The sequence below is a fragment of the Etheostoma cragini genome, chromosome 3, assembly GCF_013103735.1.
Source record: "Etheostoma cragini isolate CJK2018 chromosome 3, CSU_Ecrag_1.0, whole genome shotgun sequence".
In the NCBI taxonomy this organism is placed as follows: Eukaryota; Metazoa; Chordata; class Actinopteri; order Perciformes; family Percidae; genus Etheostoma; species Etheostoma cragini.
The window spans coordinates 1828597-1841517 of NC_048409.1; the positions used below are offsets into that span (position 1 = coordinate 1828597).

Below are 12921 nucleotides of genomic sequence, written 5' to 3' on the forward strand. Positions count from 1 at the left end.
AAAAAGTAAAACTAGTGGTTTGAAATCTAATGATTCATGATGATGTAAAGAAAACTAAAACAAGTCTGAAAAAGGGACAAAAATGTCAAATATTTGACCCAGGAGGACAACTCAAAGGTTAACAACGTCTTAAGGACTATGTAAATATAAATCATTCCTGTCCTGACAGTGACGGTGTCCTGCCAGCGGAGGTTGCACCGGAGCAGACCACACAGTGGAGGTACGCTGTCAGACCTCTGGGCGTCTGTCGTCATCACCTCCATCCCCTCCATCACCTCCATCAGGTTGACAACACGTGTTGGAGGAGGCCTGTGCTGCCCTGGAACAACCTCACAGAACTTTTGCAGATCCAGAGCTAGGGCAGGGATGTATTTTTTGTTTCAGGTGGGAACGGTAGCACATTGATTTGTTTAGTGTCATTGGCTGTCAGCTCTGCTAGAGCTTCCTAAAAGGTGGGTTCAGTGTCTTTGGTCCAAATATTTTGTCCTATATTTTGGTCCAAAATATAGTAAAAAGAGAAACATTCAGAAATAGGGCTCAGTGTGTTACGTGTAAAGTCAGTGCCACTTCTGGAAGGACTGGTCAAAGCCAGATTGAGGGTGGAACATTCCCGTTATCAGACAATGGACAATCTGCTGGACTACACTCACTTGTGGGCTGTAGTGGGGGGTGGTATGTTTTGAGGGGAAGGATGGACAGTTGGTGGTTTATCTTTTATTTGTTTGGCAGGTTTCAGAGTTTTTTTTGTTTTATTTAGGATGTTCTTTTCTTGGCTTGCTTTAACTTTCATGACAGTGTTTCTTCTTTGAAATAATACAATAACGGGACTTTACCCTGAAAAAAACCCTCCTCTTCTCTCCTCCCCCCTCGCAGCAGCACAGTAGTTTGTTCATGGATTGGTCATGCAACAACCGTTTCACAACAGTTTTGAAATGGTCATATTATTTTGATTTATTGATTTGTCAAAAGTAACAAGATTTTCCTGTTTATTTTGTTGTCTATGGAGGTCGCAACAACGCAACAACAACGCCACACGCGCTACAACAACGGAGTGAAAAGTCCTGTGTTTTTGACCCATCTACCCCCCCGACCAGCCTCCATAAGCAGATTTTCGGCTTTTCAATACTGCTCGCTAATGTAATCATGCTTATGCACGAAAGGTGCGTCCCACTGAAAAAAATTACTTAAAGTTTGTGCTCACAAAAGGAGAAAATCGTTTCCCTGTTCACGAATCAATAGATTAAATAACTTCATCATTTCACCAACTGCCATGAGACTGGGCTGCATGATAAGATGGTTTATTTCTCTGCTTCACAGCGTTTTAAAACATAGTGTACATAATGCTGCCAACCTGCAGCTGTGGAGATACATATATCTGGAATGTAATCTAGTGAGAAATAAACATATTTTTATAGCGGAGAGGAGAAGACAAAGCATTATGTATGTGACAAAAACAATGGCTGTGGTAAAGCAGCACGTTGTGGAACTGGTTGGATGCAAATAGCTTTTCTCACCATGTTCCCTCCTCAGTGGGCCCTTCACTGAACATTTAAAAGCTCTGGTCAAGTGGCCGTTTTATTTATATACTGTAGCATTTCATCAAACTCAAGTGCTTTACCTTGAGAGACACACAGCCGCATATGTAACCAACTGTACAAGAAACAGGGGAGACCACACATCTATATACATACACACACAAACACACACCCTATATACTTCTATGCTGACCAACCCCACGGAGCGTGTATAGATGACTCACCGGTCAGTGGGTGGATTTGGAACTTCCCATGCTCGTTGCCTGAGCGGATACTGTAACTGATCTCAGCGTTGGTCCCGATGTCCTTGCTGGCAGCATACACTCTCAGAACCTCAGTGCCCACTCCCACATCCTCTGGCACTGTAGCTAGCTGATCACGGCGCTCAAACACAGGTGGGTTGTCGTTGATGTCCAGCACAGTGATAGTGACGTTAACCAATGAAGAGAGGGGCAGCGGTGAACCCTGGTCAGATGCATGGACTGTTATCTGATAAGCCGACTGGACCTCGCGGTCCAGGATGCGCTCCAGGACCACAATGCCTGAGGTCCTATCAATAGAGAAGGAACCTCCTGCAGAGTCGGCCAGGGAGTAGACCACCATGCGACCAAGACCTGCTGCAAAGCCATATGAGGAGTGTCAGCTACACAATAGAAGTTGAAACCGTGTACCTAAAACAAAGTGCTTGGTCCATGAGAACAGGCTGATCTGCCTCTGCTTTCATTGAAACTACTAATGAATTATATCATCTTCATCTGTCTGTTCTTGTATATGAATGCACCTTGAATGTTATATATGCAGGGTTTCTTATGGCTAAACAGAGAATAGTAACATTTGTAGCACTACTAGCAGTGGCACCGCCAGTAGTAGTAGTAGTCTCACCTTCATCAGGGTCTATGGCCTGGATGCGGGTGAGCAGGGCTTTGGTAGCGGTGTCTTCGTAGACGCTGGCCGTGTACTGGGACAGGGTGAAGATGGGAGGGTTGTCATTCACATCAGTAACTGCCAGCTGCACCTCAGCACGGCACCATCGCCCACCACCATCAGTTGCCTGGGATACGAGTCGGTAGTAGGGTGTCATCTCATGGTCCAGAGTCATAGATGACTTGATCTCACCTGGAGAGGGTGGAAAAAACACGAAGAGATGGAGCCTTACGGTGCAATGTAAGTAGCTATGTTTCCAGCCACACGTTTTCATCTAAGGAAATGGCCGACAAAGGTTACGCCAAGCCGTGGGACATCAATGGAAGACGCTCAAACAGCGGACATGTCTCAAAAAAGAGTTGTCTCACAGCGGTGCCGGAGGGACAATAAAAGATAAGTTGAATCTGCATCATCATGTGTTGATAGTGTCGTTGTTAAGCACTATTACAACTTGTGCAATATTGATCATGCGTTGGTAGACGGCGCGACCCATTTCGTCTAAAACCTTTGTTTGTTTGTTTGTTTGTTGCATGTGACATCTTAACAAACAGGTTTTTATTGGATTTAAAGCCAATGGATGGAAACCCACTTTCACCAGATTTATTTGCATGAGTTTTTTTCACCATACTTCAGATAATTTTATTGACACGTGGATGGAAACTCAGCTAGTGTGTCAAACAGATTGGAAAGTGTCCAAAGGAATAAATGTGTGTCCAACTTTATAGGTGTGGTAGGCTGGGGACCGTGCCCCGTCTCACTGCTGCATTTCACTCCATTGTAGTGTGAATGGCCTTTTGTTGAAATCCAGAACTCATCCAGAATATAGCAACTGTGCTGAAAGCTCCAGGATTACAGGGTTTACAGCCTCTTTAACAACCAACGCCCTGAGACCTTCTAATTGATTTTACATTTTCAGAAGAGTGAAGACTGGAGAGTTGAATCTAGGACACTGATGTAAAAGTTCAAGTCCTGAACTTGGTGTTTCCTGTCCTGAACAAGTCATTATGCATCCCTCCCAACAATTTTTTCCATTTAGAAAAAGTAAATGAGTTACAGCTACTATAGTAATTTCTTACTTTTATATAAACTTGAACACTTTAACAATCTAACTCTTCAGGTGTGACTTGGTGTGCTATTCTTGTTTCACTTTCTGAGATAAAGGTTTTCCATGTTACCATCTGTTTTTGTGACCTCCCTCTTTGTAATTGCATGACTGGCAGGGACCTTGAGGAGGATATAACCCCTTTGGTGAAAAAAATAATGATTAAAAATAAATAATTAAACAATTACTGGCTGCTTTATGTGGACAGTAGGGACATTAATGTTGCAGCAGTGGATAAAGGCTGGACCACAACACGCCCAGAGACCTTCTCATTGATTTTACATTTCAGAAGAGTAAAGACTACATCAGAGGACTGGAGATCTGAATCTAGGACACTAGGATGTTAACATTTCCAATATTGTTATGTAATATTAGATATCCAAATGCCTGGTCAAAAGCACGCAAACAACAGGAAAGCTTTGTCTGGGGAAGGAGGGTGAACGTTGACCAAGCACCCAGAAAAAGCTTTTAAATTTATCAAAGTGTCATTTATTTTCTATATACACAGATGCTCATACTCATATACTGTATACAAGCTATATGCATAGAAATAGGAACGCCTTGATGTTTTGTTAGGTAACCTCATCCCTATAAGGTAAAGTTTGATGTTCCAATATTATTTATGATGTTGTTGCTCAACATGCTGAATAATAATGTTATGTTTGTATTCTACTTTGCAGCTAATTCTCTCTAGATTTTTATCACGGAGTATTTAGATTAGTGAGACTAGAATATTTAATATCCAAAAAAGAAAGTCGTTTGTGTTGTTTTCAAAGCCACACTGCAATCATACCAGTGTCTGGGTCCATGCTGAAGTCCTGGGAACCAGGACCATGTAAGGAGTACTGGATCCAGGCACTGGTGCCCACATCTGCATCTGTGGCTCCGACCCTCAGCAGCACACTGTTGACTGGGACGTCCTCTGGAACCGAGGCATTGTACACAGCCTGCAGGCACACATGTACACACACACACACACACACACACACACACACACACACACACACACACACACACACACACACAGAAAATACATTAAGAATAAAATTACACATGAAATTAAATGACTTTAACCGTCACTGTGGTTTCATCTGTCATTTAAAAAGCACAACAAGCAGTTTCCTTCCTTACCTGGTCACAGATAGGGCTGTTGTCATTGGTGTCTATCACTGTCACCTCCACTGTTGCCTGGGAAACAAAGAGACCATCGCTGGCAGTGACGTTGATGATGTAGAGGTTGCGTTCCTCCCTGTCAAGTGGCCACTTCACATACATCTTCCACTCGCCCTGAACCAGACCCAGTGCAAACACGCCACGATAATTCCCACCTGGAGAGACAAGGCCGTGACAGACTGGATCAGTGAAGAACCTTTTAGACATGGAGGCTTACATGGAGTTTTCCCAGAAATTGCTGAGCACTGTAAATTACATATACAGTACGTAACTTCGGCGAGGCATACATTTAAACAGAAAGTCACACCAAACACTAAAATAAGACAAATACTCCTCAGATCACGAAGCACATGGCTTTATCATAATAGGGCCCTGTATCAGTGTTAAAAAGGGAAGTACTTCATTTATTTGTAGAGGAGGGGCATAGTGAAGCCTCAAGTTTTTGCTATTAAGTCCCTATTGAAGACCAACAAGTCCAAGTCCTAAACTTGGTGTTTCCTGTCCTAAACAAGTCCTGACGCATCCCTCACAACAGTTATTTCCATTTAAAAATTAAAATGTGTTACAGCTACTATAGTCATTTATTACTTTTAAATAAACTTGAATACCTTAACAATCTAACTTGTTCGTGTGTCTGCTATTCTTTTTCCAGTTTCTGAGATAAAGGTTTTTCATGTTGCCATCTGTGCTTGTTTTCCACAAAAAAGTCTCTATATCTGAATGTGACCTCGCTCTTTGTAATTGCGTGACTGGCTGTGAAGTTGATTCGCTGCACACTTACATTTTTAATCTTAGAGGTTGAAAAGGAAATAACTCTCTTGATAAAAAAATAAATAAAAATAAATAAATAATCACACAATTACTGGCTGCTTTATGTGGGCACTAGGGACATTAATGTTGCAGCAGTAGATAAAGGCTGGACCACAATATGAGGATTAATGAGAGCACTGGGTGGCTGCTGACCCATTTAACTGGATTGTCAAGTTGAAGAAACACAGTCCTCCACCCATCCATCTCCATGCAGTCCGCCCTCTCTTACAGACCGATGGGTGGAGGAAGTTGCTGTCTACAGTGTATACGGCATGACAATATCACTGAATGTGGATAAAAGGATGTTTTAGTAAATACATCACTATTACATAACAGTGGAAATTACAAAGGAACATTAACTGACAGTCAAATTCAAACATATTTTGAAAATCAACTAGTTTATACATACAAGTGTATTTTAATTCATATGAATCCACATTAGAAATAAAGAATTAGTCACAAACGTGATTGGTCACAAAGGTGCTTGGCACGTGGGCTGGACTGAAAGAGTCTTGCAGAGTTTACCAGTTCTCTCCTGGATAAGCTCTCTCAAAAAGGATTCTGTGGATTTTCCAAATCCGCTATTACTGTAGCTTTTGCACATAAAAGACATCAAGTTTAACCGATTAAGTACGGCCTATTTCAAATATCATGCGGGGGAACCGCAGCCGGAGAAAATGACATCATTCAGGATAATATAATGTGAGTCCAACTCTAATACAAACAATGGACAATATAAATAACAAGAAATAACACTAAAAGCAATATTTTGAATAAAAGTGCCGATATAAGGTTTCAATATCCTTTCATTCAAGTACTCTAGAGGAGTTAAGTAATGGAATACTAATATTTCTCTCATGATGGATAAATTAAATGCATTGTGAACTGGTCTGTGTTGTTTGTTACCCTGGCAATAGGCCAGGATAGTATATATAATATATAATATAGTATCGTATATAATAGTGCAAGTTCACCTCCTGGGCACTGCCAAGGTGCTGTTGAGCAAGGCACCAAACCCCCAACTGCTCAGGGTGCCTTTCCATGGGCAGCCCCCCCCCCCCACTCTGACATCTCTCCATTTAGAGCATGTATAGGTCTGAGCATGTGTGTGTAATTTAGGGGCTGTATGTAATGTGTGTACATGTAATTATCCCTTGTGGGATTAATAATGGATCCATTATTATTATTAGTAGTAGTAGTAGTATTAATATAGACATGTCTTTCTCATGATTTTCTATATTCTTTCTATTGTAATGTCAAAAACCTCTGGATTCCGCTAAACATTCTGAGGCTTGGAAGTGGAGACATGGATAGGGCACAACATGTGGAAAGGGTCTGAGAATCAGCACAACCAAAACTAGAAGAGATTGTACCTAAATGGGGGTTACTTCTGTTGTTTTCATGTGGTTCGGCTACAAAAAGTCAGACACGGACCAGAAAACCATCCTCTGCAAAGTTTGCCACACGCTGGTGCTACACTACAGGCTCAAACACACCAACCCTCCACCTGGGGAAATCCCACGAGAGCCAGTACAGGGACAGCCAGAAGATGAAGAATAACAGAACAGGGAAGTTGAGTTGTGGCAAATCACAGCCTCAGACATTAAATGAGATATTTGCCAGAGCCACTCCTTCTGAAAAAATTCCAAACAGGCAAAGAAAATCAAGTCTGCCATCATGAGTTACTTCTGCAAAGACATGTTCTCCATTTACACCATAGAGAAGAAGGGGTTTAGGGATCTAGTCATTAGTCATTATATAGTCAAATTTCCAAAAGGACCACAGCGGAGAGCCGAGGTCCAACAGTCTCAAAGAAGTACTTCCTGAGAACAATCTTGTCTCTGTCAACGTGGACAACGGCAACAACAATATCAGGAGGATTGGAGCCAAACAACGGGACATGACTAGTGGCTTAATAAAGTAATCTATAAAAAAATTGTGCACACCCACACATACCAAAGTTAAAAATTAAATGTAAAGTAAAAATTCTTTTAAATCATTCAAATCAAATACCTTCCCTTCTGTCAGGCAACATCAGTATCGCTATAAAGAAAACCAAGAAAATCTTTTCGCAGCAGAACATATGATGATGTTCTGTTGTGATTTGCTCTGGCACTTTTAGATGAAGTACCATAGTGTGCTTCTGTCTTTGAAGTGAGAAAGGTCACATTTATCAGTATTCTCGACAGCTCGTTTGCTTGGTTTTGTGATATATCTATATCTCTATCTTTTATTCTTTCCCTCCCTGCACTGTAGCAGCAGCTCATTCCCCCTTGCCTCTTCCTCTTTAGCTGTCAGCTATAAGGTCACATCACTCACACGTCTGTCATTCACTCTAGCTGTCTGGCTGCTGCTCATTACAATGCCATTAGGGGAAGGATTTCCTTCCTATTAAAAGTCCTTAATTAGCGCTATATTTACTGTGGGCATGGTAGTCCTCTGTCTTAGTCCCCTGGGAAGTCCAAATGTCCAAATCCTTACCATCTGCCAGGCAGCAAATCAGCTAAGTCAGTTCTCTGACCATTGTCCAAATTATCAATGCAAGAATTTGAAACAGAGGCTGACAGGTATACTCAGACAGACAGACAGACAGAGACACTATGAGAAACAATGTGTTTTTAGAACATGTAACATGTCCTAGTAGAAATCCAATACACAAGTATGAACCTGAAAATGAGCATACTATGTCTCATTTAAGGGTGTGGAGGACAGGATGGAGGATGGACAGTGTCTGAATTGCATGCAAGTTTGCATCCTGTCAAACACCTTAAATTTACACTTTTACAATATTTCCCTAATCATAACCAACTGTTTTTGTTGCCCACCCTTAACCATCCAATAACTATAGTTTACTTGCCATTAAAAAACAATCTTTCCCTAGTTTTACTTCAAGTGAACGTGCACAAATATTTTGAAGAGCAAACACTATAATAAATAATTAAATGCAATAAAAACATAATTGGACAAAATCCAGGGTTTTGTAGAATTATCTAATATCAGCATTCATGTCTTCCTCTACTGTAGCAATGCACTAGCAGACATGTCCAGTGGTACTCACCAGTGATGTGGTAGCTGACTTGACGATTAACGGCAGAGCTGTCATCATCTCTGGTGTTCAGCACAGCCACCACCTCGCCTGGCGGGTCGCTCTCCTGAACCGAACCAAAATAGTGTTGCTCCAGGAACCTGGGGGGGTTGTCATTGACGTCTGACACTGCTACGGTCACAGTGGTGGTACTGGAAAGAGACAGGCTCTCCCCAAAGTCTGAGGCCACCACTGTGAACGTGTAGGATGGATTGGTCTCATGGTCCAGGTCCTTGCATGTAGAGATCCAGCCTGTGTTGCTGTCAATGCTAAAAGTGCCAAACAACGTGTCTGAACCCGCTTCTGACTGGATTAATGTCCCAAGACTGTATGTTACCTGGCCATTCCCCCCTGAGTCTGGGTCAAGAGCTTGGACTTGAATGATTCTGGTTCCAATTGACGTTCCCTCCATAACTGTGGCATCATAGGAATTGGCCTCAAACGCTGGTTTGTTGTCATTCAGATCTAATACTTTGATTTCAACATCAGCAGAAGTCACATAATCCAGTTTAGCCTGTTGTATAGTGGCAGTGACTTTGAAGTGGAACCCTTTTATCACCTCGTGGTCCAAGGACTTATCAAGCTTGATCACACCTGTATCCTTTTCCACCAGAAATACACCATCTAGGTTGTTTTCTCCAGTCTCTCCATTAACCAGGGCATAGGAAGCAGACACTAAGCCATATTCAGGAGAAGTGCTGAGGCGCACCGTCCCTATGGCTGAACCTATAGGGGTGTCCTCTGGTAAGCTAAATAAGTATTGATGTTGGCTGAGGGAAGGAATGAAGGCATCTGGAGAAAGAACATGGATGTAGACAGACACTAAAGAGTGCCGGACTGGACTTCCTCCATCCATAGCCTTCACAAAAAAGGATAAAACAGAGTTCCTCAAGTGGCTGAAGCTGCCTTTAGTCACCATCCAACCGTTGTCTGGGTCTATCTCCAGAATGTCTACCACAGGAACATGTGCCTCACTGTAAAGTGAATATGTCACTTTGGCATTAATCCCATCATCAGGATCAAAAGCCTGAATCTGTGTCACCAAAAAACCTTTAGCCACATCAGATTTGACTGAAGCTCGGTACACTGTGGCATGGAAGTAAGGTACATTGTCGTTATCATCCAACAGAGTAACTTGTACTGTACAGTAAGAGACACGTCCACCTGAGTCCTGGGCTGCCACTGTCAGAACAATGTCCTTATTGGCTGGGTCCTCGCGATCAAGCTTTTCTACAGTGGTGATCTGACCATTTGCATCAATGCTAAATTGGTCCTTGCCCACATCATTAACAAAGGAATACGTGATGTGACCAAACACTCCAGGATCTGCATCTGTTGCCTTTACCTGGAAAAAAAAACATGTTTTGGTCAATACAGATGTGTATTTTATATTCCAGTACTATATTATAAATATTTCTTCTGAGAAATTATTTAAAGGAGCAAACATTATTTAATGAATTTCAATAGCACTTACTTGTATTACTTTGGTTCCAACAGCCGAATTCTCTCTGAACTCTGCTTCATACGTATTCTGTGAAAACACTGGACTATACAGGTTGGCCCCCAACACCTTAATATGAACCTGTGCAGTGCTGGTAAACACTGTATCAGACACTGAAACATTAAGGCTGTAGGCAGGCTCCATTCTTTGCTTACGGTGGCTGGACAATGTGATGATTCCTGTCGATTTGTCCATCACAAAGTTCATTCTTTCGTTTCCTGACAAAATGCTGTATTCCAAATTGTCTACATCTGAACTGTCAGCATCTGATGCCTGGACACAAGTTAAGAAGTGACCCCTAGGTGCTAACTCATTTACGTATGCCTCATAGAGTAGCTGATTAAAAACTGGTGGATTGTTGTTAATGTCATTCACCACAACTATAACTGATACTTCACTACTCAGTGGTGGAAAGCCATTATCGGTGGCCCTGACGATGAAGTTATACTTCTGGACAAGTTCATGGTCTAGCATACGTGCTGTCAGGATTAATCCACTGCTGATGTCAATGTGAAAGTATTCTGTGCTGTTATGCACATCAGAGAAGATCTGGTACCGGACAACATTGTTCTTCTCTGAGTCTTTGTCAGTGGCCATAACTTGAAGTGCCGGAGTTCCAATCATGGCTGTTTCAGACAAAACAACCCTGTAGGACATTTTCTGGAATATAGGCTGGTTATCGTTTACATCCTGGACAACCACATCTACATCTACCTCAGCACGGGCACCAGTTAGATAGTCTGTGGCTCTGATGGTCAGGTGGTAAGATGATGCTGATTCGTAGTCCAAAGAGTGGATGACACTTATGACTCCGGTATCAAATCCAATGTCAAACTGAAGAGACGGATCTCCATCAACTATAGTGTAGATTATGTTTTGACCTTCAGGACTAGTGGCATTGATGCCAAGGATGGGGGTGTGCACAGCCACATCCTCATTCACAGAAACAGAATAAAATGGTTTGTCAAAGACAGGCATGGCTTTGTTGACTACTGTGATGGGGAACTCTATAGTAGATGAAAGAGGTGGATAGCCACCATCTCTGGCATATATCACCATCTGGTATTCCACATTGGACAAGTCAGACTCAAAAGCCCTCTTGAGGCTTAGACCACCTGACTGTCGGTTGATCTCAAAGTGGCCATGGTCATCCTTGAGATAGTAAGATACCTCTCCATTAATCCCTTTGTCACTATCTACTGCCATGACCCTGAAAATGGGCGATCCTGGCTCAGCTTCTACTTGCACAGCTGCATAATAAGGAAGTCCAACAAACACAGGGGCGTTGTCATTTATGTCCTCGACTTGGACTCTAACCATAACTCTGGCCACATGCAGACGGTCATGTTCCCTTTTCGCCTCGACGACCAGTTCATAGAACTCACGCTCTTCACGGTCAAAGGGAATACCGGTGGTTTGGATCACACCAGAAGTTGGACGGATTCTGAAGCTTGTGCCGGCATTCAACAAGGTGTATTTTAAGGGTTCATTGAGACGGTTTCCCACAGCATTGACCACAGCCACTTTGGTAATATTTAATACATTCTCTTGAATAGATGAAGAGTAAAGACTGTGTGTGAAGCTTAGACCGGAGTCCAGAGCTTCTCGAACAAGAACAGTCACCAAAGCTGTGCTCGAAAATTTCCCATCTGAAACTTTCACACTGAAACGGAAACGTTCTTTGGAGAAGTTGTTGTGTTTGACTGTGATGACTCCACTGGAAGGTTTGATGGCAAAGTGCTCCAGTACTCCATCGGTCAGAGAGTAGGTGAGCTCTGCGGGGACATCTTTGTCAGGGTCTATGGCTGAAACCTGCAACACCTCTACTCCTACATAGGTGGGGAGTAGCAGAACAGTTTCATAGGCATTCTGGGTGAAGCGAGGAGGTGAATCATTTGTGTCAATCACTTGTATTGTGACTTCTGTTGGACTATCTGCCGTCATCTGTGGCCTGCCACTGTCCCTCACATGAACATGGAACTGGAAAGTGGCAAATGTCTCATGGTCTAGATTAGTAATGGTTCTTATGGAGCCAGTTCCCGAGTCCACTGTGAAGAACATTTTTGCAGTGTCTTCGACGATTTGGTAGACCAACAGAGCATTTTGGTTGCGGTCAGCATCGGTGGCCTTGATTACGAGTGGTGAGTCATCGGAGTTTAAGACCACGCTGTTGACTGGTGCTGCCTCGCTGATGCTGCCATGATAGTGAAGTTGCTGGAAAACAGGTGGGTTATCATTCTCATCTACTAACTGGATTAACAGAGTAGCATTGGAGGCCATGCCAGCCATGTTGGTGGCCTGGACTAGCAAGGTGTATGATGCTTTAGTCTCGTAGTCCAAATGCTTTTGAGTAGAAATCACTCCACTGTACTGATTTATCTGAAAAACACGGTCTGTGTTTCCTTGCTTAATGTCATAAGTGAGGGTGGACTGGCTGACTGCACTGACCATGGTGACTGAGGTCCCAACAACAGCATTCTCTGTGATTTCAGCCTGGTATTCAGGCTGAGGGAACTTTGGGCCGGCATTGTCAGAGAGGGTGACCGCAATGCGCACTATAGTGGTGGTAGAAAGCGGAGGGGAGCCACTGTCAGTGACTCTGACAGTCAGAACATAATGCCCTATGCTGGACAAGTCCAGGTCATGTGCAACAGTGATGATACCCAGAACTGGTTCAATATGGAATGCATTTCCAGTGTTCCCTGAAAATACAAAAACAATGTTAACAATGTGTTAGTATGGTAGAGTATACAACAGTATTATAACATACATAAGAGCAAGTATTAAGCGG

General features: G+C 42.7%; 1 protein-coding gene across 5 annotated transcripts in view; it reads right to left on the reverse strand.

Moving 5' to 3' along the window:
- The window catches only part of fat3a (FAT atypical cadherin 3a), a 135022-nt gene that overhangs the window by 27927 nt on the left and 94174 nt on the right, over positions 1-12921 (reverse strand). For all 5 annotated transcript variants that reach the window (XM_034866014.1, XM_034866000.1, XM_034866008.1 and 2 more), the window contains 6 exons: positions 10104-12832; positions 8603-9974; positions 4693-4889; positions 4355-4508; positions 2418-2651; positions 1760-2152 (listed from right to left, as the gene is read on the reverse strand). In XM_034866014.1, the coding sequence (XP_034721905.1) occupies positions 1760-2152; positions 2418-2651; positions 4355-4508; positions 4693-4889; positions 8603-9974; positions 10104-12832 (5079 nt within the window). The remainder of the gene's footprint in view (positions 1-1759; positions 2153-2417; positions 2652-4354; positions 4509-4692; positions 4890-8602; positions 9975-10103; positions 12833-12921) is intronic.